The sequence below is a fragment of the Felis catus genome, chromosome B1 (genome assembly GCF_018350175.1).
Source record: "Felis catus isolate Fca126 chromosome B1, F.catus_Fca126_mat1.0, whole genome shotgun sequence".
Classification (NCBI taxonomy): domain Eukaryota; kingdom Metazoa; phylum Chordata; class Mammalia; order Carnivora; family Felidae; genus Felis; species Felis catus.
The window spans coordinates 133,306,943-133,334,451 of record NC_058371.1 but is presented as its reverse complement, the minus strand read 5'-3'; the positions used below and the strand labels follow the sequence as shown (position 1 = coordinate 133,334,451).

At 35.6% G+C, this 27,509-nt stretch overlaps 1 protein-coding gene across 4 annotated transcripts in view; it reads right to left on the bottom strand.

Moving 5' to 3' along the window:
* The window catches only part of KLHL8 (kelch like family member 8), a 68,138-nt gene that overhangs the window by 4,420 nt on the left and 36,209 nt on the right, over window positions 1–27,509 (bottom strand). Inside the window, exons 2-9 of one of the 4 annotated variants that reach the window (XM_045056122.1) lie at window positions 22,308–22,669; window positions 13,314–13,862; window positions 11,909–11,950; window positions 11,441–11,627; window positions 8,935–9,060; window positions 7,870–7,981; window positions 1,759–1,927; window positions 1,378–1,537 (exon numbers count right to left, since the gene is read on the bottom strand). In XM_045056122.1, coding sequence (XP_044912057.1) covers window positions 1,378–1,537; window positions 1,759–1,927; window positions 7,870–7,981; window positions 8,935–9,060; window positions 11,441–11,627; window positions 11,909–11,950; window positions 13,314–13,862; window positions 22,308–22,520 — 1,558 coding nt within the window. In that variant the 5' untranslated portion in view covers window positions 22,521–22,669. Of the gene's footprint in view, window positions 1–1,377; window positions 1,538–1,758; window positions 1,928–7,869; window positions 7,982–8,934; window positions 9,079–11,440; window positions 11,628–11,908; window positions 11,951–13,313; window positions 13,863–22,307; window positions 22,670–27,509 lie in introns of all 4 variants that reach the window. The other 3 variants (XM_045056120.1, XM_045056121.1, XM_003985196.6) reach the window with 3 other exon arrangements.

The following is a 27,509-nucleotide window of genomic DNA, read 5'->3' as shown; positions in this document are numbered from 1 at the left end:
CTGAGCAAGTAAGCCTATTTTCCTGAGGACAGGAAGTATTGCTATAACGATCAGTCTATTTAGAAACAAGGTCAGTAAAAAAAAAAAAAAAAAAAAAAAAAAAGGCAACAACCAACAGTTAACTCTCTAATGGATTTAACTTTACTAAATCAATTTAAGTGAGGTAAAATTCACCAATTTTATGTGCATAATTCAATAAATATTGACAAATGCATACAGTAGTATCATTACCACCATGACCAAGATAGGGACAGCTCTCCCAAATAGGGAGCTGTGAGAGACAGCAGTGGTGTGCTGCAAGAACTCTGGTTTCTCATAGACTCAAGTTCAAATTCCAGCTTTGTCAGTAGTACAGGCATGTGACTATGAGTAATTTATTCATGCTGAGTCTCTGCTACCTCACAAAGCTATGATGGTCAGATAGGATCTGAAGGTAAATTATGTTATTTCTTTTCTTTAATACACATAAGCACATAGAAACATGACTTCTATTACTTGCAGATATTTCAATGCTAATAATATCCCACATTTCCTTATCGAGAACTATAAGTTATGTAACACTAAACATACATTTACATTTACATAATACATCATGTAAGATAAGTTCACATTATGTTTATGTTATGTTTCTCTGTAAAGAAGGGAATTAGCAATCACAATATTGCTATCTATTAACTGGGTAACTACAAAGTACCAGATGCAGTTTGAGATGCTTCATATATATTATCGCTAATTCTTAGAATAAGTCTCTCAAAGATAATTCTCATTAATCCTCATTAGTAATTCTATTATTCCCATTTCATAGTTCTTTAAAACCCTGCTAATGAAAGTGTGCTGAATGGACCAGAAGCAGCATTGATTATCACTTGGGAGCTCTTAGAAATACAGAATCTGGGCTCCTTCCTTGCAGTTTAACAGTATCTCCAGAATATTCATATGCATATTAAAGTTTGAGAAAGCACTGCCCTACGGTTCCTTCCAATTCTGCAGTTCAGTGAGTCAAAAAGCATTTGCTTAAAGAAGTCAACATAATTCCCTTGAAATGAAGATGAGAAAAAATGTCTTAGATCTTTAAAGATTTATTATAGCAAAGCACATTTGTGTCCTTACACTAAAAAACATATATCTTAAGTATAATCTTCTACTCTAGATGTATTTGCTACTCCTAGTAAAAATATGAAAGTAGAAATTTTAAACATGACAGATAAAGATGTAAACAAAAAAGCATGAATGTGAACCTTAATAATTCAAAAGCAAACCTTAGGACTAATTCCACTTGAGCCTAACTGCAACATAATCTGTGTTATTGTGTTGTCTTATGACACTATCATTGTATATCCTTCAATAAATTAAACTAGAGAAATACCATCCACTCACCAACAACATATAAGCAACCATGGAGCTCACTAACTCCATTGCCTGCTCTTCGTTGACCCATTTCTTTAACTTCTATCCACTTATCCAGATGTGGATCATACCTCTCCACACTAGATAAAGAAGCAACTCCATCATTGCCACCTACTGCATAAACATGGTTCTAAATAAAGAAAAAATAAAAACACATGACATTAGATTTTTAAATGATTTATATATGGTCTTAATGGTAGACTGGACTGTGCAAGAAAGCAGTGTTTCATGACATAATATGGTGTGCAATCAATCTCTGCATCCTGGAGAAATGAATATAGCAGACTTTTCCTTATTTGGTTAGGGATGTGACATGATGCAATCCAATAAGCAAACTGCCACATAACTTACTATAAGAGCCACAGAGCCAACTCCTCCACGGGGAGTATTCATTGGTGCCACTGTACTCCACTGATCAGATTCTATATCGTATCTCTCTACATCATTGAAGCAAGTGTTGTCATCTAACCCTCCAATTGCATAAATTGGACCTCCCAAGGAGGCCAAGGCTATGCCTCGCCTGCAAAGACAATAAAAACACACTTTAGCATCCAATTGTGTTTCCAGGAAAAAAGTAGTGAAAATATCATGCTAACGGGAAGTCGTTTACTTTGTTAAACCTCAGTGTTTTTTCCCCATTATTTTTAGATTTATCAAAGCTTCTAAACAGATGACTACAAGGCTGCCAAACTGTGTGACTCTATATGAACAGTGCCCTCTGGAGTTTTATAATATGCAGCCTACACAGGTTACTTTAAACTCAAATGAAATAAAGTAAAACCCAACAAAATACCATAAGTGGAGTCCAAAACATTCAAATAGCAAAACACACAGCTGCATAATAAGAGATTAATGAACTGACACAGATATTTTGCTATGGAGGTCAGAAGTCAATCTCAATTCTAAATGTAATTGCAGAGCATGTGTTATTGTTTTTTTTTTTTTAATTTTTTAATGTTTATTTATTTTTGAGAGAGAGAGAGAGACAAAACGTGAGCAGGTGAGGGGCAGAGAGAGAGGGAAACACAGAATCCGAAGCAGGCTCCAGGCTCTGAGCTGTCAGCACAGAGCCTGACGCAGGGCTCCAACTCACAAAGTGTGAGATCATGACCTGAGCAAAGTCTGACGCTTAACCAACTGAGCCATCCAGGTGCCTATCAGAGCACGTGTTTTGATGCAGGGTTTCACTGTACCACACAAAAGAATCAATTTTTATATTACATGATTTATATCACATTGGTTTACTTCTGATGGACATTTATTTCTCTTTTTGAAAAGAAGGAGACAGCCTTGTTAAAAGCTAACTCACTGTAATGGTGATCAGAAAAAAAATTCCATCAATTTCTTAAAAAACACATTCAAAGCAATCAAAATTTAAACTATTCTAAAACTGGGGCACCTAGGTGGCTCAGTCGGTTAAGCGGCCAACTTTGGCTCAGGTCATGATCTTGAGGTCCGTGAGTTCGAGCCCCGCATCGGGCTCTGTGCTGACAGCTCAGAGCCTGAAGCCTGTTTCAGATTCTGTGTCTCCCTCTCTCTGACCCTCCCCCATTCATGCTCTGTCTCTCTCTGTTCAAAAATAAATAAATGTTAAAAAAAAAAAAAGATTTAAACTATTCTAAAACTATAATCTGTCCCTGAGTTGGTATGTACTTTGGATAAAGCAGTATATTTTATAAACATCTACTACCTTGCTTCTTCATCTGTAACCCATTTGAGAAAGGAGCAGACATGGGTGGTATTGAATTAATATAGGTAAAGCACTTAGAATGGCAACTGGCCCATATTTAGTGCTATGTATTAGCTATATTACTGGAGAGCACAGCTGTTTAACTGAGATTCTAACTCTTTAATTAAAGAGAATCCTAGGAAGAATTCTTAAAGATAATGTTGTTACTCATTTTCAGTCCCCTTAACCTCGTTTCTCTTGAGTATCAAGCAATGACTTACAAAATACTGTGGCAACAAAAACTCACAGGTGTGTGAATATGTGTGTGCGTGCTAGGACATACAGGTGTTATATCGTGGCAGATGTGTGCCAGATAAATCTCCCTCCCCACCACCATCCCAAACCACAAGAGCATATGACATTATTGGCTATTTCCTACTACTCAAAACTCTGTTGATCTTCATGAAATCACACGTGTGAATTCCCTCCTAAATCTCTGACTGGTACTATTCTGTTTCCTTTATCAGCGCCTTCTTTTCTACTTCATCGTCAAATTCTGAAGTTCCCTAAGGCCTCTTATCACTTTTACTTTCTCTCCCAAGGTAATTTCATTCCTTCCATGGATTTATGGTAACATTTATTTATATTTCTAATAAATGTAGTGGAGCATTCTGTAATTCCTCCCAGTGAATTACATGAATTATATGTGTATTTGTTAAAATAATATCTATTTTGCACCACATGGGAGATTAAATTAGATTACCTTTTCCTTTTCCTTTTTCAAATTCACAATTCAGCAAATAGAGTGAGGATGTCAAAGACAGCTCAATAATTCACATAAACCTAGATATGAGAATAATTCTGCCTTCTTGATTCAGAGTGAAAACGTAATGGAAGAAAAAGAGTTATCTGGATAAATACTGAAAATCTTGCCTAAGAGCAGCTTTATACAGAGAATAAAATTCAAAACACCTTAATTTTATCTTACAATTTTATTTAAAGAAACAAACCCAAACTAATAAAACCTAACTTCAAATATTGAGGTTTATATCAAGGTTTGCAAACTGTAGCAACATTCTGTAAGAGTTAAAAATGGCTAATATGAAAATGAACAATTTTATTATTTTTTTTAATGTTTTTGTTTTTTTGAGTGAGTGAGGAAGGGGCGGAGAGAAAGGGAGACAGAGGATCCACAGCAGGCTGTGCACTGATGGTGGGACTTGAACCCACAAGCCATGAGATCACGACCTGAGCCAAAGTCAGACACTTAACCAACTGAGCTACCCAGGCACCTCGTGATGAGCAATTTTAAACTGAACTGCACATGGGGATCACACTGCCATCTAATTTTCTATTTTTAATTAATTTAACATAAAATGTTTTTAACTGGGTTTTCTTCTCATGTTATAGTATGAGATATTAGATGGAAATGTGAAGAGAGTTCTGCTGAAAAGAGATTTTTAGCTTTTCTTTTTTCTTCACAAGGAGAAAGAATCCTAGGGAAGAAAAAAACTGGTCTTTTTTTTAAAAAAAAAATTGTTTTTTCAACATTTATTTATTTTTGGGACAGAGAGAGACAGAGCATGAACGGGCGAGGGGCAGAGAGAGAGGGAGACACAGAATCGGAAACAGGCTCCAGGCTCTGAGCCATCAGCCCAGAGCCCGACGCGGGGCTCGAACTCACGGACCGCGAGATCATGACCTGGCTGAAGTCGGACGCTTAACCGACTGCGCCACCCAGGCGCCCCAAAAAAACTGGTCTTAAAATACACTATTACTTGTCACTTACCTAGAAATAACATTTTAATACTTTAATAGAACTGAATTTATGCTACATAGTAACTACCAATAGCTTAAATTATAATGCGTAGATTAAAACATGGGAGAAAATTCTAAAGTACACTTTTAATTTTTATACCCTTGCCTTTTTATCATGATGCTAAGCTGGTTTTTAGCCAAGACTTGGACCAACATGTGAGGCCTGAAACCATAAAAATCCTACAAGAGAGCAAAGGCAGTATTTTCTCTAACGTTGATCATAGCAACATCTTTATACTTATGTCTCCTGAGGCAAGGGAAACAAAAGCAAAAATAACCTACTGGGATTACATCAAAATAAAAAGCTTCTGCACAGCAAAGGAAACAACCAACAATATATTGAATGGGAGAAGATACCTGCAAATGACATATCCAATAAAGGGCTAGTATCCAAAATATATGAAGAACTTACACAACACCAAAATAATAATAATAATAATAATAATAATAATAATAATAATCCAATTTAAAAATGGGCAGAAGACACACACAGACATTTCTCCAAAGAAGACATCCAGATGACCAAAAGACACATGGAAAGATGCTCAACATCAAATGATCATCAGGGAAATGCAAATCAAAACCACAATGAGATACCACTTCACGCCTCTCAGAATGGCTGAAAATCAAAAACAGAAGAAACAACGTTGGCAAGGATACGGAATAAAAGAAATCCTTGCACATTGATGGGATTGCAAACTGGTGCAACCACTATGGAAGACAGTACGGAGGTTCCTCAAATTACAAATAGAACTACCCTAATATCCAGTACTGGGTATTTACCCAAAGGATATAAAAACACTAATTTGAAGGAAAATATGCATCCCTATGTTTACTGTAGCATTATTTATAATAGCCAAGCTATGGAACCTGACCAAGTATCCATCAATAGATGAATGGATAAAGAAGATGTGGTATATACATACAAAAAATATTACTCAACCATAAAAAGGAATGAAATCTTGCTATCTGCAACAACACAGATGGAACTAGAGAGTACAGTGCTAAGCAAAATAAGCCAGCCAGAGAAAGATAAATACCGTATGATTTCACTCATATGTGGAATTTAAGAAAATAAAACAAAGGAACAAAGGAACAAAAAAAAGGAGAAACAAACCAAAAAACAGACTCTTAAATATAGAGAACAAACAGATGGTACCAATGGGGAGGTGGGCAGGGAACGGATGAAACTGTTAAATCATTATATTGTACACCTGAAACTAACATAACACAGTATGGTAACTACACTGGAAGTAAAATAAAATTAAAAAATCCTCTCTCCAAACCAAAAATCTTCAACAATTTTTTATATGACACAGTTTTCAGGTTTCTTACTAACCTGCTAGTCCTTGCATGCATCCCAGGTTATAACTCTCACATTTACAATAATTTTTGTGTGTACCCATTTACCATAATTATTTTCAAATGATAAACATATATTACTGTATTAGCAGGTTAAATTCATTTAAAAAAATCCAATCAGAATAAATTTAAAAGGATGCAATAAAAAAGTATAGAGTCTAACTTTTATTACCATCTCCCAAATGATGTTGTATATCCCACTGAGACCCCAGGTATAGATACAGACAGATCAGCGTAAAGAATACCACTACAATCTTCCTTGATATAAAGACTCCACTTCTCAAGACAGGCAACTACACTGTATTCATTTTCCTTTTCTTTCTTTTTTTTTTTTTTTTTAAGAGCTGTGCTTCATATTGGTTCATGTACTTTTCTCCATAAGAAACATAAATTAATTGCAAACCTGGTTTTCCACCATGTTGTACTGGTATATTTCATATTTCATAATATCTAAAGCAGGCTTTTAACCTGTAACCTTAATATTTTTAGGTATTACTGCCTATCAATTTAGAGTATGTTTGGTCTACTATGCTTTTGAACCTTGATACCACCTTAAGATACCTGAAAATTCGGTAGAATAGTCATTAAAAAAAATTCTGAACAGGCTAGTCAACATCCACTAAGTCATGCTACTGCAAATCTTTCTCCTCTTTAGACTGATCCACTTAGCAACATATATTTCAATTTACTGTAGATGAAAAGTTTAAATATTAATGCTAATAAAAAATAAGTAAAAAATGAGAGATATTTTCTTAACATGTTGAAATACTATGCCTTAGTCCTAAAGCCAGTATCTCATTTACTAGGGAAACAACAGAGACATTTCTACTAAGATCAAGAATAAGATAGAAATGCCTATCTCTGCTACTATTCACGCTGAATTAGATTAATAGCCAATATAACTAGATAAGAAAAACCAATTCAAAGCATAGGAATATGTGGAAAAACTGGCAAAAGTTGAATAAGGTCTACAGATTAATTAATATCTTTGTATTAATGTTAGTTACCTGGTTCAAATAATTGTACCACAATGGTGTAAGATGTCAACATTATAGGTACTGGGTAAAGAGTATATACAGCAGGATTTCTCTGTCTCAGCACTATTGACATTTGGGGCTAGAAAATTCTTTGCTGTGGGGAGCTTTCTTGTGCATTACAGGATTTTTAGCAGCATCCTTAGCCTCTCTCAACTAGATGCCAGCAACAACTCCCCCAACATCCCCGACCCCAAACTATGACAACCAAAAATGTCTCCAGGTATTGCCAAGCATTCCAAAATGGGAGTGAAATCATCTTTAGTTGAGAACCACTGGTATACAGGAACTCTACTATTTTTGCAACTTTTCTGAAAACCTAAAATTATTTCAGAGTTAAAAGTAAAAAAAAAAAAAAAAAAAAAAAGTCAATGCTCAGGTTTACATGGAAACTATATCAATTGTTACTATATTCTAAAATATAAAAATATAAAATATATTCTCAATGGATGCTTTAACAAAATGTGTTTAAGAAGGTATTTTAAGTTTCTAAAAGTGTAAAAAGCAGAAAATTAGCCCTTTAAATTATTGGGAGCTTTATTTTCCAACAAATCAAAAAAAATTTCCATGCTGATTCACCTCTTTGTGTTCATTGAAGCCTTCATCATCCATTTATTAGTGAGAGGATCAAACATCTCCATGCTACCTAAATGTTCATTTCCATCATGTCCACCTACTGCATACACTTTACCTGTCAAATAGAGAAGCATTTTCATTTGATTCCAAGTAAGTAAACTGTTATATAGATTTATACTCAACATATAATTAGAATAGCATGAAAATTTCAAACTATTCTTCTGTTCAACATCATGAATTAATGTCAGTTAAACAGTCAAATTAAAATAATTATAAGCTTCTACTTAATAAAATGCCTGGAATGTGCTGCTGTATATGAAGTTACTTAAATGCTCAAACACTATCCTACCTTAGGTTTCCCAACTTATTACTTAGTAGATGAAATCACTAATCATGCTCTCAAAGAATGTTTGATAAAATTTTTAAAATGCCCAGTATGTTATATAAAGAAAATATAAAATACATATGATCAAACTTTTTCTAAATGAAATTATTAAAAATACACATACAATAACTGTAAAGATTATATACAAAAATGTCAACTAGGATTATTTCTGGGTGTTTAGATTATAGATGATTTTTACTTATTAGAATGTTTTCAAATTTCCCCCCAAAAAGCTTCTATAATCAGAAAAAAAGTTAATTTTTCAAGTCTCCTAACAATTTATCCATGTTTCTGTAATTATTTCATTTTCAGTAACCAGTAAAAATATATATATAATTTCAATAATAAATATATAGAAAAAAGCTGATATATATTTACTTGAGTTCAATAAACACTTTTCCTTGGTTTATTTTGCAAATATAACTCAAAAGAGTTTAACTCTTTATTTTAACTCCCTTCTCCCTACTACTCATCTCCCACTGAAGCATCTACATGCAAGAGATTGTTCGCTGAGCATCTATGGGCATAAGGCAAGTAAATAATCACCACCCAAATATTTTATTGATAATATTGAAACATTTCACAATTTAGCAATTTTCTTACAGAAAGAAATTGTCAAAGTTTACATATTTATGAAGAGTGTTATCATCATGTGCTATGACTTAAGACAATAATGGACCTACCTTCCACAGAGATTACACCGACGTGTCGCCTTCGACTATTCATTTCTGGCCCAAAAAACCAACTATTTTTGTTGATAGAATAGCATTCAATACTGCGAAAGGGGTCACCAGATCCACCTCTACCACCTACACAAAATAGCACACCTGAAGGTAAAGCCACAAAATAGAGATCAAAATTATAGCTCCCTAATTTTTTAAAAATTAGTGTGGAAAAAATACTTAGTCAAAATTTTGATGAAATGCTAAAAAAATGAGTTACTTGGATAACTTCAATGTCATTGTTACTAAAAAATCTGATTTTCTTTTTTCCCAATTTGAATGTCTCAAATAGGATACATCAGCTATCTCTGTTTGCAAACATCTCATTATAGTATGGTTTAGATCTTCACCCGCTCTGTAAAATTTCTGTTGCTAAGGTCATAACTATATCCAGTAAACTCCTAAGTTAATTTCTTATTGAATACAACTGCCACATTTGATATGTTGATCACCCTGTTTTGGGGGAAACTCCTTAACTCTCCTGATTTCCATAATATCAAGGTTTCCTTTTGTCTCCAATAATTTCTCTTTCACATGTTTCCCATATTTCATCCTTAGCCTACTTCTCACATACTTCATGATCACACAGGAAAAGTACATTCATTCCTTGATTTTAAATTCCATCTGTATCATAATGCCTTCCAAGCTAGATATCTAAGCCACATTTCTACTTGATGTCCCATGTAGTAGTCTTTTGGCTTTCAGACTGTCAACAGAGTAAACTAATTACAAGACTCTTTCAACAGCTTTCCATTACCGACATCAGTAGTTCTTAAAAACTTCAGCGAATGTCACTAAACTATATGCATTTAAAAATGGTTAGGGGTGCCTGGATGGCTCAGTAGATTAAGTGTCTGGCTCTTGATTTCGGCTCAAATCGTGATCTCACAGTTCGTGGGATGGAGCCCCGTCTCCAGCTCTGGCTCTGCATTGACAGTGGAGAGCCTGCTTGGGATTCTCTCCTCTTTCTGCCCCTTTCCTGCTTCACACACTCACTCTCTCTCCCTCTTTCTCTCTCTCTAAATGGATAAACACTGTTTTAAAATGGTTAAAATGGCAATTTTTATTTTATACATATTTCACTGCAATCTAACAAATATCAAAACTTCAGTGAAGTTTACAGAATCATCTGGAAGGCATAAACCAGATTTATGGGCCTGACCCCCAGAGTTTCTGATTCAATAGGTGTGGAGTAGATCCAAGAATTTGTATTCCTAACAAGTTCCCAAGTGAATGCTGATGCTGCTGGGCCAGGGGCCACCACTTCCTTTATACTTTGAGAACCAATGCCCTACAGGATAAAGCCAGCACAGCATAAAGGCCTTGTTGCACTGTCTAACCTGATCTTCTCCCTCTCTTTCTCTTAAATTTCATGTTTCTGCAACATGCATACAGTGCTCATCCTCAATGGTTCCGATGGCAATTTTTGGTAATATCGTTCACTTAACACAGTTTAGAAATGATTATGCTGATATCTGTCTCCAGAGTCCAAGATAGGTTAGGACTATATGTTAACTTATATTTTGTACTAATCAGGGCTATCACAGTGCCTGGTATGTACTAGACATTCAAGAGATGCAAAAGGAACCGAATACCCCTTTCCTTAACTGGCACCTAGGAAAACATCTGTTTATTATTCAAAACTAAGGTTTACTTTCTCTATAAAACCTTTTCTGACTCTTCCAAGGTAAAAATAACCACTCTTTTGTGTTTCCCATTATACTTATGAATATATCAACGTCCCTTTAATACTTCAGTGCATTTTTTTATTCACATGTCTATTTCCCTAGATCAGACTGCATGTTCTCTCAAAATAGGGCTGGCTATGTGTATCTGCATTTCTGATGCCTGCCCCAGAACTTGGCATGTGGTAGGCACTAGATAAATATTTGCCAAATGACTACATTAAAAAAAGTCTAAAACTGCTTTGCCATCTTTTCCAATTCAATATTTTTTTATTTTTTTTAAATTTATTTTACTTTTGAGAGAGAGAGACAGAGTGTGAGCAGGGGAGAGGCAGAGAGAGTGGGAGACACAGAATCCGAAGCAGGCTCCAGGCTCTGAACTGTCAGCACAGAGCCCAATATGGGGCTTGAACTCATGAACCGTGAGATCATGACCTGAGCCAAAGTCGGACGCTTCACTGACTGAGCCACCCAAGCGCCCCACTAATTCAATATTTTTATTTGTTTAAGTTTATTTTTGAGAGAGAGTGAGCATGGGGAAGGGGCAGAAAGAGAGGGAAAAAGAGAATCCCAAGCAGGCTCTGCACCGTCAGCACAGAGCCCAACACAGGGCTCGAACCCACAAACCATGAGATCATGACCCGAGCCAAAACCAAGAGTCGGACAACCAACTGACTGAACCACCCAGGTGCCCCCTTAGAATTAAGTTTGGGCATACATAACCAATATTCAGATACCATAAAGATCCTTCAAGTAGGTGATAAAATGAATAATTTCATTACCAGCAGTATGTTTCCTTGGAGTAGTCCGAATGGAATATTCAAAGTCAGGTACTGCTCTGCTACTCAGATGAAGATGGTAATTTCTTGCTTCATCCAATAAATCTCTACATTTTAGATTTTGCTTGACAATCTGTTCTTTTGCCACAACACCCATAAGAAAATCAACTGGCAACAGTGGCAGACGAACCTAAGATCATGAATAGTTGTGAATATGAAGTTTAAGTTGTAATTAGAGAGCTCATTCTCTACTTCAACTGTAGTATGTTTATGTTCTCTTTTTAAAACTCATTTACCTCACAAAGCCTTTCTAACATGTGAGTGAAGTTCAATGAGCCAAGTTCTATAGTGATTTTTCAGTACGGTGCACTGATGAAATCAGATTATATGTTAAATGCATCTTCTCCTCTTTAAAAACAGATTTAAGTAGACTGGATAAAATAATTCAATGTCTTCATTCAAGTTACTTACTTCCAAAAATGGTTGTGTCAGAATCACAAGGCCACACTGCTGCTAGAGAAAAGGTGCAATCAAAACAAAGTCGCTACGTTTTGTTCTTTTGCTTTTTAAAGCTAAGACTGAACAAATGGAAATGTGATTTCTTTCTAAAACAGAAACAGTCATAATATTAAACAAGCGTTGTTTTCTTCAAATCAATGACCTTGTAAAGTTATATACTAAATCAGGGATGCATCCCTTCTTTCAGTAGAGGCACTCACCATTCTTCCCTTAAAGATGCACTGATTTTCTAGCGAATAAAGGGGATGATCAAACCAGGTAATATGATTTTGAGTTAAAAGTACATAAGCATTCACACAAATAAGATATAGCTTCAAGATAATAAAACTTTTTGTTTTTGTTAACAAACATATTTAAAGCATTTCTAAGGCCTATTATCTCCCGATCCAAGTTACCCTGTTGACAGTAAGTAAATAAACAAATAAATAAAAAACAGCCATGTTTCTGAGGTTACAAAAGTAAAACTGTGGTGAGAAAACAAAATGGAAAGTGATGTCTTGTGGTTCTTTCCAAATAAGAAATTCACTAAAATTTAGAAACTTCATCAAAAACAATAGTTATTTAGAACTGTTTCCTCAGAACCATTTTCTATCAACATAAATAAAATATTCAGTACTGCAATCTCAAAGGGCTATTTTAAACATTCATGTTAGGGGTGCCTGGGTGGCTCAGTGGGTTAAAACTGCGACTTCAGCTCAGGTCATGATCTCACGACTCGTGAGTTCAAGCCCTGCGTCAGACTCTGTGCTGACAGTCAGAGCCTGGGGCCTGCTTCAGATTCCGTGTTTCCCTCTCTCTCTGACCCTCCCCAACTTGTGCTCACTCTCCCTCGAAAGAAAAGAAAAAAGAAAAGAAGAGAAGAGAAGAGAAGAGAAGAGAAGAGAAGAGAAGAGAAGAGAAGAGAAGGGAAGAGAAAGGAAGGAAGGAAGGAAGGAAGGAAGGAAGGAAGGAAGGAAGGAAGGAAGGAAGGAAGGAAAGAAAGAAAGAAAGAAAGAAAGAAAGAAAGAAAGAAAGAAAGAAAGAAAGAAAGAAAGAAAGAAAGAAAGAAAGAAAATGAAAGGACGAAAGAAAGGAAGAAACAAAGAAAGAAAAGAAAGGAAGGAAGAAACTTTAAAAACAAGAAGCCCATTCAAGGTTAAAAAGCAAAGAATGATATTTCTAATTAAATGCAATTCAGACTTATCCTTAAATAGCATAGTGAATAAACAGAAAAGTAAACAGAAAGCCATTTTCACATCATATTACACAATGATTTCTACATTCCTTCGGGTAGTCTGCACTTTTCTTGATAAATGATACATGTTAATTTGCTTCCATATCATTTCATTTCTATACACAATCCTATTTCAGCCCCTACCTGTGCAAGTGTTTCATCCAACCATTTGGAATGATGCTGAGGATTGGCAAGAAGCCACTTGATGGCTGCACTATAGACCTGCTTTTCATTCTCAATATTTAGATCACTGGAGGACAAAAGCTTATGGAGATGCTGGGGTGACACACTCACAAAGTCTTCACACTCCACTACTTCAGTAAAATGCTCACAGGCATACTGATCCGCCATGTCCATTAAGTCTATTCGATTGTGACTTTCTGCAAAGGCTCTTACCGCCAGGCAGTTGGAGGGATGAAAATGTAACTTCATGTATTCACAACAAGCTCTAGCCACCAGTTCAACCTGTAGAATACAGGCTGCATATAAAAGAGGTTGGACATTGTCAACAGTCAAAGTGAGCCTTGAAGAATAGACAAACTTTACCAAGTCTTCTATTGCATCACCATCAAAATCTCTGATCTCAATCAGTGTTTGCTTGGCTTCAGCCATTTCAGAGAGAAACATGGCTCTGAAGTAAGGGATGACACAAGCCAATACTAGTTTGTGACAAGAGATTAGCTTTGAGCCAACCTGTTCAAAACAAACAAACAAAAGGAGACAGTTTAATATCAAAATCAGTTTTACATCAGCATTGAGCATCTGTTGTAGCAGGAACAAAAACTTCACACAAATTTAGTGTATTTGTTTAACAGTGTAATCCTTTGGTCACTTATTTTAACGTAGGGCAATTTCTTAAAGTCAGGCAACTTTCTTCTTCCAGATTAGCCCCTTATCTTCTACACTTCTATCCACAATGTATATTTGGTAAGCTGATTTTCTGTATTAATCTCAAATTTCAGAAGCATTCTGTGAATGAAGAAGAACAGCATACATCATCTAGCACTACTTGGGCACTATTCTTGTTTTTGGTCTGTGAGTCCCTTTTCTAAAAAAAGCTTTCCAGTTTTGTGGATATAATTGACATCTAACATTATGTAAGTTTAAGTTAAACAACATAATGATTTGATGTATGTACATATTATGGAATGATTACAATGTTTAGTGAACATCTAACACCTCACATAATTCTGAATTTTACCTTTCCCTGTAACAAGAACTTTTAAGATTTCCTCTCTTAGCAACTTTCAAATATACAACACAGTATTATCAACTGCAGTCGTCATGTCAGGCACTGTTCTAAGTGCTTTTCACATATTACTTAACTCACTTAATTGTCCCAATGCCCCTATGAGTAGGCACTATTATATAACCACAGTTTATCAGTGAGAAAATTGAAGCACAAAGTAAACAGACCACTATTTAGTAGTATTTACTATGAGCTTAAATAAAGTTTTTTTCATTCCTTATTAAATTATTTTGAAATAATATAAAAAACAGAATAATAATGAAGGGACACCTGGATGGATCAGCTGGTTAAGCGTCCAACTCTTGATTTCAGCTCAGGTCATGATCTCACAGTTCGTGAGTTTGAGCCATGAATTGGCTCCACGCTGACAGTGTAGAGCCTGCTTGGGATGCTCTTCCCCCTCTCTTTCTCTGTCCCTCCTCTGCTCTAAATAAATAAACAAACTTAAACACTAAAATTTTACCTTATTTCCTAAAAAATTACACTACTGTCAATAGTTTGCTATTGTAAGTGACACTGTAGTAAGTTTTGCTGTAATTGAAACTTTATTCCCACTCTATTTAATTTCCTACAGATAAAATCCTAAAAAGAAATGGTATTTCAAAGGATAGGCACAGTTTGGGATACAGACTGCTAAATTGTCCATTTCTGATCTCCCTACAATATTTGTGCCATATTCTGAGTACTAACTTATTAAAAAGTATTTGTTAATTTAATGCATGAAAATATTATCTATTTTAGTTTATCTTATACTAATATCATTGAATCATTCATTAATTTTGGGCTATTTTTACCTCTTCTATAAACTTATTCTATGATTTTTTTCTTATGTTTTTTGTAAGAACTCCTCATATATTTAGAGTGTGAGTCGTTTGCCATATATTAGTTCAAAATTTTCTCTTTTATGGTGTGCTTTTTTAGTCACCCCCTCTAGATTTTTACACAATCAAACCAATCTTTGTCTTTATAATTTCTGCCTTAGATGCTATGCTTAATATTAAACACATTAACTTCAGGTATTCTAGTATTTTTAGGGTTTTATGTTTTATACATACACCTTTATTTCCATCTGGAAGTTCTGGTACTGAGTACCAGTTATCTCCTTATTAACACAGCAGTAGTTACCCAGTTTTCTTAGCACTTTGTGTTAGGTAATCTTTAAATACAGTAGGCTACAGGACACCTGGGTGGCTCAGTCGGTTGAGTGTCCAACTTCAGCTCAGGTCATGATCTTAAAGTTTGTGAGTTCGAGCCCCATGTCAGGCTCTGTGCTGACAGTTCAGAGCCTGGAGCCTGCTTCGGATTCTGTGTCTCCCTCTCTCCTTCTGCCCCTCCCCTGCTCATGCTGTCTCCCTCTCAAAAATAAACAAACATTAAAAAAGAAAATTAAATACAGTAGGCTAGTGTTTTACCAATATTCCTGTTTTCATGTAGCATTTTGACTATGTAATACACTTACAGTTGTGTCTCATTATTTGGGAATGAATTTTAAAATGAGAACTTCTAAAGAAAAAGGCCTGAGGAGTATTACAATGTGTAATAAATGCTTTTGTTTATAAATGTTCCTCTTGACCTTTTCTCACTAATGTGGAGGAAGAATGAATATCCCTTCAACAAATACAAGATTATGGGGCATCTGGGTGGCTCAGTCAGTTGGGCGGCTGACTTCAGCTTAGGTCATGATCTTGTGGTTCGTGAGTTTGAGCCCGGCGTCAGGCTCTGTGCTGGCAGCTCAGAGCCTGGAGCATGCTTCGGATTTTGTGTCTCCCTCTCTCTGCCCCTTGCCTGCTCACGCTCTGTCTCTGCCTTTCAAAAATAAATAAACATTATAAAAACAAAACAAATACAAGATTATCATCTCTGTTGGTTATATTGTATTTAATTTTTTAAAAGAATCCACAGGTAAGATTCAGATTTTACTAAGACTCAAGTTGCACCCTATACTAAAGCAGAAAGTTTGGCATGTTTTCAAATTTACTTAAGCCCTAAAATGGGATCTGAAATCTGATATTAAGCATTTTAAAAGCAGGCTGAAAATATCCTTTTTTAAAATTTTCTGCACATGCCACCATTGAGATTTAGTTTCTATGCAAATATCTGTAAACCTCACATGGCATAAATCTGCTTAAATTTGCCAACATGCCATTACATAAAACATAATTCTACAATTTCCAGATAAACATTATTTTAACACTACCTTCTCACCCCAACTGCACAAATCAATGGTCCACAAATTATTTTCATACTGTTCATAAGACTTTGTTCCTCAACAACTCTATTTTAATTTCTTGACTCAATAAACTAAAACTTGAATATTTAATACACACACAATCACACCCCCAGTCAAAATGATTAAAGATAATACACGCACTCTTTTTTTTTTTTTTTTTTTTTGAGAGAGAGAGAGGGAGAGAGGTGCAGAGAGAGAATCTCAAGCAGGCTCCGCACTGTCAGCACAGAGCCCAATGTGGGGCTCAAACCCACAAACTTTGAGATCATAACCTGAGCTGAAATCAAGAGTCCGATGCTTAACCAACTGAGCCACCCAGGTGCCCCTTAATACTTAATACTTTTTTAACATTTGGTCATTCTGGTAACTATTCTTTTGTGAACTAGTTATTACATAGGTTCACTTTACTTCTAAGTATTAATTGTAAAATCCCATTAATACAGACTGTTAAAAATCATTTACAAATACACTAAACTTGTTTTTAAGTCATTGAAACAAAAACTAAAGTGTATTAGTTTGAAATGTTCATAATTATGCCATTTAATGAAAACTAAGTGTTTGAGAACTACACTGAAATAAAAATGCAGGGGCGCCTGGGTGGCGCAGTCGGTTAAGCGTCCGACTTCAGCCAGGTCACGATCTCGCGGTCCGGGAGTTCAAGCCCCGCGTCGGGCTCTGGGCTGATGGCTCAGAGCCTGGAGCCTGTTTCCGATTCTGTGTCTCCCTCTCTCTCTGCCCCTCCCCGTTCATGCTCTGTCTCTCTCTGTCCCAAAAATAAATAAACGTTGAAAAAAAAAATTAAAAAAAAAAAAAAAAAAGAAATAAAAATGCAGAAGACAAACAGTGAGACAGAAATAGAGTGGAAGAAAAAAATCCAAATGCCCGTCTTTTATGTTTGTTTAGAAGCTATATTCTAATTTCTCAGTTTTAATCCCTTGTTAATTTTGTCCTTTTAACCTCTTAGCTACTCTTTTCGATAATCCACCAATTTTAATCCGTTTGAATAGTCAAAATAGCATTTTACAGCCAAGGTCAAGAAGGGGTTAGATATACAAAACCAAGATAGTTTGGCTTACATGTAGTGAATTATCACATTATAATGTCTAACCACATTCACTATGCTACAATCTTGGTTAATCTTACTACATTCATTAGAAAAACCTGCACAATGGAAACGATGGATAACATTTTAGGGGTCAAATAAACAAGAATCTACTAATATAAGTATTTAAATACACCTTCTGAGCAACATGAAAAAAGTTAAAATATCAATTTATTACTTGAATGTCAGAAAGGTGAACATTCATTAGACAGCTTAACATAGAATGCTTAAGTGTTAAAGACAGAACCACCTTCTCGTTTATCATTTCATTAGATTATGTCTGCCTTCCCATCAGGAGTTAACTGTTACATTTATAAGGATAATAATTTTATCATTTCTACCTATTGGAAGTATGGTACTATAATGTAGCTCACATATTTTGTTTCCCTGCAATCTTTCAGAGTACTTATTCTTACCTGGTCATTTGGAAGTTTGACACCAAAAAATTATAACACAATCTTGAAAATATTTATCCAAATCCTATAAATGTTTATTTTAAAAACTCAAAGAAACATGTATTTTCAAAAAAAGAAGAAGCCAAATAATATGAATAAAACTATTCAGTGGAAGCATCAACAAGTTAGGGGGTTTCCTTCCTCTAATAATCTCTGTTAATCTCTTCAAGTAAAATTTAACTATGATCTTTAACAAAAACAATTACATTTCCTCAAACTATCATAAAGAAGTAGAAGCATCTTTGTAAACGTTACTTTTGTTGACCTAGAACACATGGTTTAAGCATGAGTGCTATGCAACCTCTGCAAGACAAATTCCCCTGTCTTTTATCACCAAACTGCTGCCCTTAAGAAAGCTTTCCCCCTATATAATTTTAGACCTGCTACTGGATATATTCTTTTTTTTTTTTTTTAATTTTTTTTTTTTAACGTTTATTTATTTTTGAGACAGAGAGAGACAGAGCATGAACGGGGGAGGGTCAGAGAGAGAGGGAGACACAGAATCCGAAGCAGGCTCCAGGCTCTGAGCTGGCAGCACAGAGCCCGACACGGGGCCCGAACTCACGGACCACGAGATCATGACCTGAGCCGAAGTCGGCCGCTTAACCGACTGAGCCACCCAGGCGCCCCTGGATATATTCTTTAAAATGTTTCCACTGGGGCACCTGGGTGGCTCAGTCAGTTAAGCAACGAACTCCTGATTTCAGCTCAGGTCATGATCCCAGGGTCATGTGATCGAGTTCCATGTCAGACTCCGTGCTGGGAGTGGGGCCTGCTTAGGATTCTCTCTCTCCCTCTCTCTCTCTCTCTCTGCCCCTCCCCTGCTCGTGCTCTCTTAAAATAAACATCTAAGAAATAAATTAAAAAATAAAATTTTTCCCTAATAAACAAAGAAAATATATAAGCAAATTTCACCTCTCCCTGGAATGACCTCAAGATAATAATCTCTTATGTGAAGCCTTTCCAATCACCTTTCAGGCATAATTCATAGATCTCTCCTATGCCGCCATAAAAATAACACAAAAATGATAATCACTAAATTATATTATAGTTAGGTGTGTATGTGCCTTTCTCTGGATAAATTTCAAATACCCTCAAGGCAAGAACAGAATATTACTCAAATTTATTTATACTTTCCATATACTAGGGTAAGACCTTAGTAAGTATCTGCTAAATAAACTTTTTTTTTGTTTCCAATATAAGTGCTCATTTTGGAATTTTAAAATTGGCTAATGACCTTATATATGGACAATAAAATATATTTGGATAACTGTTTTTTTTTAAAGATTTTCTTTTTAAGTAATTTCTACATACAAAGGCTCAAACTTACAACTCTGAGATCAAGAGTTGCACGCTCCACTGACTGAGCCAGCTGGGTGCCCCAATAACTGTCTTTCTAAAATGTTTGCCTTAAAAGCAATAATGGTCAAAGGAAACATACTAATTAAAAAAAAATATATAGGAGATGACTTTATATCAGAGAATAATCCTTAAGATTAGATGAATATAAAAAGTGAAATTTATGTTGAACAGGGCATTATGAATTATCTGTAATCCTATTTGACTTAATTGTTCTATGACAGTTAAATTCTGACAGTTGAAGAAATGTTGAATTAGAATTAAGAAACAAATCCACAGGGCGCCTGGGTGGCTCAGTCGGTTGAGTGTCCGACTTCAGCTCAGGTCATGAACTCACGGTTCGTAAGTTTGAGCCCCGTGTTGGGCTCTGTGCTGACAGCTCAGAGCCCGGAGCCTGCTTGTGATTCTGTGTGTGTGTGTCTCTCTCTCTCTCTCTCTGCCCCTTCCCCACTCATTCTCTGTCTCTCTCGGTCTCTCAAAAATGAATAAATGCTAAAAAAATTTTTTAAAAAAAGGAATTAAGAAACAAATCCAGTAAGAGACCTGTTAAGAGGTTAAGTTGTAACACTTTCTAATGAATAGGAACAGAATACACGATAGGTAGAATTATCTGATACTCTTGGAACTAGTATAGTAGTATACATAATGATCCAAAGAGCTGATACTTATTATTATGTACCAAGCACTGCCATAAGGACGTTACTTGTACCAATTCACTTATTCCTCACAAAAACCTAATCATCACTCTAATTTTACAGATGAAAAAATAAAAGTGATGATCCCTTTAAATTACTGAAGTGATTCTCATGCCTAATGAAGTGTTTCTCATGTCACTGTTTACTTTTTTTTTTTTAATTTTTTTCATGTTTATTTATTTTGAGAGAGGGAGAATGCGCAGGGAAAGGGAAGAAAGAGAGGGATAGAAAGAATCCCACACAGACCCTGCACTGCCAGGGCAGAGCCCAATGTGGGACTAGATCCCATGAACCACGAGCTCATGACCTGAGCAGAAATCAAGCGTTGGACACTTAACCAACTGAGCCACCTATGCGCCCCTGTCAGTGTTTAAAACATAGTATTTTAATTTTCAACCACTGACTCTTTGGGAGTTTTTATTTCAATCTATTGCTAAAGTTACACAATAAACAAAGTTATGAGTTGTCTTTAAGTGGCTATATCCCTATTTTTCACTTAATATCTATATGCAGTATGTTATATGTTATATAAATTATTCTAAAATTCAGTTATAAAATTTATAAAATCAATACTCTAATTATTTTCCATTTGCTGAATGATAACTGAATTCCAACAATCTATTTTACATTTTTATTTTTGCTAAAGCCAGTGTGAGTCACTGAATTTCACACCACGGTTAAAAATTAGAGCAATGGCATAAAATTAAACAATATACATACAGAACAAAAGAACTTAAGTGTTCCACATTAAAATATATATACATAGCTAAATTTCACACAGAGCTAGAATTATATAATGGTTTTCTTCTCAAAATCTTAGGGCCTAGAAATACATAAAACCAGTAACAGTTTAAGGAAAGAGAATATAGCTCATTTATCCACAGTATAATACTATACCCCTGGACATTCTGGATCTAAAATTCAAAGCTTATGCTTTCAGTTTATAGACTCCTGTTGAGTATTCTCTGGTCTGATTCTTCAAGTATGCTTTCCATCCCTATGACTCAGCTTTAAAAAGCTGTCTGATCAAAAGCAAAAGCAAAAGCAAAATTTAAGAGATCCCAAAGTGGCAAATCAAATGTGGAAAATGCTTCATGGATGCATATGAATCATCAAAAAAAAATTTAATATTACACTGAGATATAAGAATAGTAAAAGTACTTTAAACAAGTAATGAGGAACAATTAGACTTCCACACTGTTTTATCACTTTTCCAATTTTACTAAAACTGTCTTTTGCAGAATAACACAACATGTGGTCTATAGACCACAGACTTAAAACTTACTACACTTTTTCATCCAAGTCTAAATAGATTCTACTTCATTATCAGGTACAGAGAATCTCACTTAAGAGACCATTGTTTTAAAGTAGAGATTAAAGGGGCGCCTGGGTGGCGCAGTCGGTTGGGCGTCCGGCTTCAGCCAGGTCACGATCTCGCGGTCCGTGAGTTCGAGCCCCGCATCGGGCTCTGGGCTGATGGCTCAGAGCCTGGAGCCTGTTTCCGATTCTGTGTCTCCCTCTCTCTCTGCCCCTCCCCCGTTCATGCTCTGTCTCTCTCTGTCCCAAAAATAAATAAACGTTGAAAAAAAAATAAATTTTAAAGTAGAGATTAAATTACCAGAATAGGAACATGTACTAAAATACTACTGCAGCTGAGTAAACAACCAAGAATTCCTAACTTTTAACTTACATTAAGAGTAAATGAGTATGCTAGGATTTTTAAATACACAAGTTAAAAGCTTACTGGTCGACAGCAATTTATTAATTTCAGTAATAATAACTATTTGTTGTTGTAAGGTCCAGAACTCTCAGAAGTTAAATTAACTATGAAATAATGAATATTAATACTTAATAAGTACAAGTTTACCTTGTGCTAATCCTCCTTTACTCACCTTCCTTTATATCCTTTCACCTTCAATAAAAAAGGATTGAGACTAAAATCATTTTGACTATAACAAGTATGATACCAAAAACTCACCCTCTATGGTTATAGAAACCCTCATTTTTCATAATACAATAAAGAGTTTGAAAAAGAAGAAAAGTCTTACCTTTAGTGTGACATCACACAGTTCTCCATTTTCATAAAACCGAAGAAGGGAACCATGAAAATCTTTCCAAGCTTCATTTGCTTCAAAGATAAAAGAGTCTTCTCCATCACCATCACTAATTGAAGACCTATTCTTTATTTGCTGGTGCTGTTGCCTTTTCCCCTTTGTGCAGTGATTCCTAGCTTGTTTTGCATTCACAGATTCTGAAGCCATTTGCAACACTCTTCTTTTAATATAGCTCTCTTCTCAAATATTCCATTTATTCTCTTAAAAGGGGTGTGGAGGAAGCAGAAGGTAGATGCAGCCCACTAACCTTCAGACATTTTTCAAAACCCAAACTGCCATTGTCCAATTGGCTGAGACTGAAAAATAAACAGTAAAACACGTAAAAACAAACCAAAAGAAAAGTATCATTAATTATAGTTTCCAAACTAGATATAAAATGACCACATAAATTACTACTTAAGAACAAGTAACTTTGCAGCTCTATGCTAAATGTCATAATAATGACCTCAGCTAATTATATCAGTGAAGGAATGCCTTTAAAATCTAATTTGAAAATTCTGGAAAGATGGTGGAATAGAAGCAGCAGGAATCTATCTCCCATACCTAGGCAAAAATTGTACTGGCAGAATCAAACTGTAGAATCTGTGGAAGGCTTACAACTTCAGGGAAAGACTGAAATGTTTAATTTTGTCAACTTCAGCTCTTTTTTTTTTTTAATTTTTTTTTCAACGTTATTATTTATTTTTGGGACAGAGAGCATGAACGGGGGAGGGGCAGAGAGAGAGGGAGACACAGAATCAGAAACAGGCTCCAGGCTCCGAGCCATTAGCCCAGAGCCTGACGCGGGGCTCGAACTCACGGACCGCGAGATCGTGACCTGGCTGAAGTCGGACGCTTAACTGACTGCGCCACCCAGGCGCCCCATGTCAACTTCAGCTCTTAAGTACAACAGCACCTGTCCATCCCCACATCCTCAGTCAGATCGCAAGTAAGCAGCCGGGTACATGTTCCTAGAGCAGCTTACACAATTTTCAGGAGTTGGGGTGGACAAAAAGGACCTAGTCCTCCAAATATCAGTGATCTCTGCTGAGTGCTGACTACTGCTTCTGATCACAGAAGTGCAGGTAAAGAGGTGGACAGTCATTGGTAATACACCTCCACCTACTGTTATAAGTCCCTCCCTCTCAGCTGACGTGCCTTGCAGGGAATTTAAAAGGCTCGTGCCCTTCCTTTCCATTCTTACTGTTTGTTCCCCCCTTCTCCTTTTCACAGTCAAGACAATAAAAAACAAGAGCATATACAAGGAAAATTAGAAAGTGACAATGCATGCCAAGGGAAATGCTCAGAAAAGATGTGAGAAGACCTTAAATTATATACCTCAGGCTGATCATTAGCACAGAGATGGCTTACAACAAACAAAAAGAACAATAACAAAAACAAAAAATAGCAGACCTTAAAGAAGAATTAATCTGGACAATGATTTCCAGAATTACTACATTAGATTCAAATACCCAGTGTTCAACAACAACAAAAATTACAAGGGATACAATTAAACAGAAATATGGCCCATTCAAGGGGTGGGGTGGGGAGAGGGACAACAAACTGTACTAAAAAAGAACTAATGAAGTATTTTATAGTAAAGACTTAAAAAAAAAACTCTTTTAAAGATGCTCAAAGAACTAAAGATATAAAGAAAATCAGGAAAATAACCAATACATTCAAAAAAGAAAAAGAAAAACTAAATAGAGACTGAAAAGAGTTTCTGGAAGTGACAAGTGCAATAATTGAAATGAAAAAGTCACTAGAGACACTCAGTGACAGATATGAAAAGGCAAAAAAAAAAATTATCAAACTTGAAGACAAGACAATGGGAAATATCAACTCTCAGGTAAATACAGAAAAAAAAAGAAAAAGACTGAAAAAACATGAACAAAACCTAAAAGACCTATGAACCAGCAAACAGACCAACATGCACATTATGAGAATCCTAGAAGAGTAAGACAGACAAAGAGGAAGAGAAAATATTTAAAGCAATAATAACCAAAAACTTCCCAAATTGGATTAAAAGCATCAATATAAGCATTCAATAAGTTCTAAGAAAGAGGAACTCAAAGGAAACCACATCAAGACATAATCAAACCTTCAAAACCCAAAGATAAAAAGAGATTCCTGAAAACAACAAGAGAAAAGTGAATTGTCAGACACAGGAATCCTCAATAAGAGTTTTAGCAGATTTTTTTATCAGAAACTTAAGAAGCCAGATAGAATAGGCAGATATGTTCAAGGTACTAAAAGACAAATCGAAGATATTATATCTGGCAATACTGACCTTCAAAAGTGGAGAAAATAAGACATTCCTAGATAAACAAAAGCTGAGAGAGTTTGTGACCATTAGACCTGTCATGCAAGAAATATTCAAGAGAGTCCTACAAGGTGAAATGAAAGAACACTTAACAGTAACTCAAAGCCATATGGAAAAATAAAGAGCTCAAGAAAGTAAACACATGTATGACTACAAAACCTAGTATTACTGTAGCAATGGTTGGTAACTACACTTTTTGTTTCCAACAGGTTTAAGAGACTACTACATTTAAAGAAGAAAAAGCAATTATTAATGTAAAAGCTGCTATTACTATAACTTTGGTTTCCAACACCAAATCTTGTTTCCTCTACAATTCAAGGGAATAATTTAAAATAAATTTAAAAAATAAAATTAGGAGTGCCTGTGTGACTCAGTCGATTAAGCATCTGACTTTGGCTCAGGTCACAATCTCCCGGTTCATGACTTTGAGTCCTGCATTAGGCTCTGTGCTGACACCCTGGAGCCTGGGGCCTGCTTCAGAGTCTGTCTCCCTCTCTCTCTGCCCCTCTCGTGCTAGCATTCTGTCTCTCTCTCCTTCAAAAATAAGTAAACATTAAAAAACCTTTTAATTAAAATTTAAAAATTTAAACCAAAATTTAATAATTACTGTGTCCAAAGACACAAGTAAGTTAAAATGGAAAGGATGGAAAAAAAGATTTTCCATGCCAAAAGTAACCAAAAGAGAACAAATATGGCATATCAGATAAAACAGACTAAGTCAAAAAATGTTACAAAAACAAAAGGATATTATGTATTAACAAAAGGATCAATACAGCAAGAAAATATAACAATTATGAACATTTATGCATATAATGACAGATCATGAAAATATACAAAGCAAAAACTAAGAGAACTCAAGTGAAAAATAAATAGTTCCATGATAATAATTGGAGACTTCATACTCCATTGACAATAAAGGATAAACAGACAGAAGAAATAGAGGACTTAAATAACACAGTAAGCCAACTAGATCTAAGACATATAAAGAACAGTCCACCAACCACATAATACATATTCTTCTCAAGTGCATGTGGAACATTTTTCAGGATAGACAATACATTAGGCCACTATTTAAGTCTCACAGATTTAAAAAAAATACACAGCATACCAAGTATACTTTTTAAAAAAATTTTGGATGTTTATTTTTTAATATAATTTATTCTCAAACCAGCTTCCATACAACACCCAGTGCTTGTCCCAACAAGTGCCCTCCTTAATGGCTATCACCCACTTTCCCCTCTCCCCAACCCCCCCATCAACCCTCAGTTTGTTCTCTGTACTTAAGAGTCTTTTATGGTTTGCCTCCCTCCCTCTCTGTTTTTAACTATTTTTTCCCCTTCTTTTCCCCATGGTCATCTATTAAGTTTCTCAAGATCCACATATGGGTGAAAACCTATGATATCTGTCTTTCTCTGACTGAATTATTTCACTTAGCATAATACCTTCCAGTTCCATCTACGTTGCTGCAAACAGCCAGATTTCATTCCTTCTCATTGCCAAGTAGTATTCCACTGTATATATAAACCAAATCTTCTTTATCTACTCATCAGTTGTTGGACATTTAGTCTCTTTCCAAATTTGACTATTGTTGAAAGCACTGCTATAAACACTGGGGTACATGTGCCCCTATGAATCAGCACTCCTGTATTCCTTGGGTAATTCCTAGCAGTGCTATTGCTGGATCACAGGGTAGTTCTATTTTTAATTTTTTGAAGAACCTCCACACTGTTTTTCAGAGCGGCTGCACCAGTTTGCATTCCCACCAACAGTGCAAGAGGGTTCCCATTTCTCCACATCCTCTCCAGCATCTATAGTCTCCTGATTTGTTCATTTTAGCCACTCTGACCATCATGAGGTGGTATCTCAGTGTGGTTTTGATTTGTATTTCCCTGATGAGGAGTGACATTGAGCAATGTTTCATGTGTCCGTTGGCCATCTGGATGTCTTCTTTAGAAAAGTGTCTATTCATGTCTTCTACCCATTTCTTCACTGGATTATTTGTTTCTCAGGTGTGGAGTTTGGTGAGTTCTTTATAGATTTTGGATACTAGCCCTTTATCCAATATGTCATTTGCAAATATCTTTTTCCAGTCCATTGGTTGCCTTTTAGTTTTGCTGATTGTTTCCTTTGCAGTACAGAAGCTTTTTATCTTCATGAGGTTCCAATAGTTCATTTTTGCTTTTCATTCCCTTGCCTTTGAAGATGTGTCAAGTAAGAAATTGCTGCAGCTGAGGTCAGAGAGGTTTTTTCCTGCTTTCTCCTCTAGGGTTTTGACGGTTTCCTATCTCACATTCAGGTTCTTCATCCATTTTGAGTTTATTTTTGTGAATGGTGTAAGAAAGTGATCTAGTTTCATTCTTCTGCATGTTGCTGTCCAGTTCTCCCAGCACCATTTGTTAAAGAGACTGTCTTTTTTCCATTGGATACTCTTTCTTGCTTTGTCAAAGATTAGTTGGCCATATATTTGTGGGTCCAATTCTGGGTTCTCTATTCTATCCCATTGGTCTGTGTGTCTGTTTTTGTGCCAATACCATACTGTCTTGATGATTACAGCTTTGTAGTAGAGACTAAAGTCTGGGATTGTGATGCTTCCTGCTTTAGATTTCTTCTTCAGTATTACTTAACTATTCAGGGTCCTTTGTGGTTCTATACAAATTTTAGAATTGTTTGTTTTAGCTTTGAGAAGAATGCTGGTGCAATTTTGATAGGTATTGCGTTGAATGTGTAGACTGCTTTAGGTAGTATTGACATTTTAACAATATTTATTCTTCCAATCCATGAGCACAGAATGTTTTACCATTTCTTTGTATCTTCTTCAATTTCCTTTATAAGCT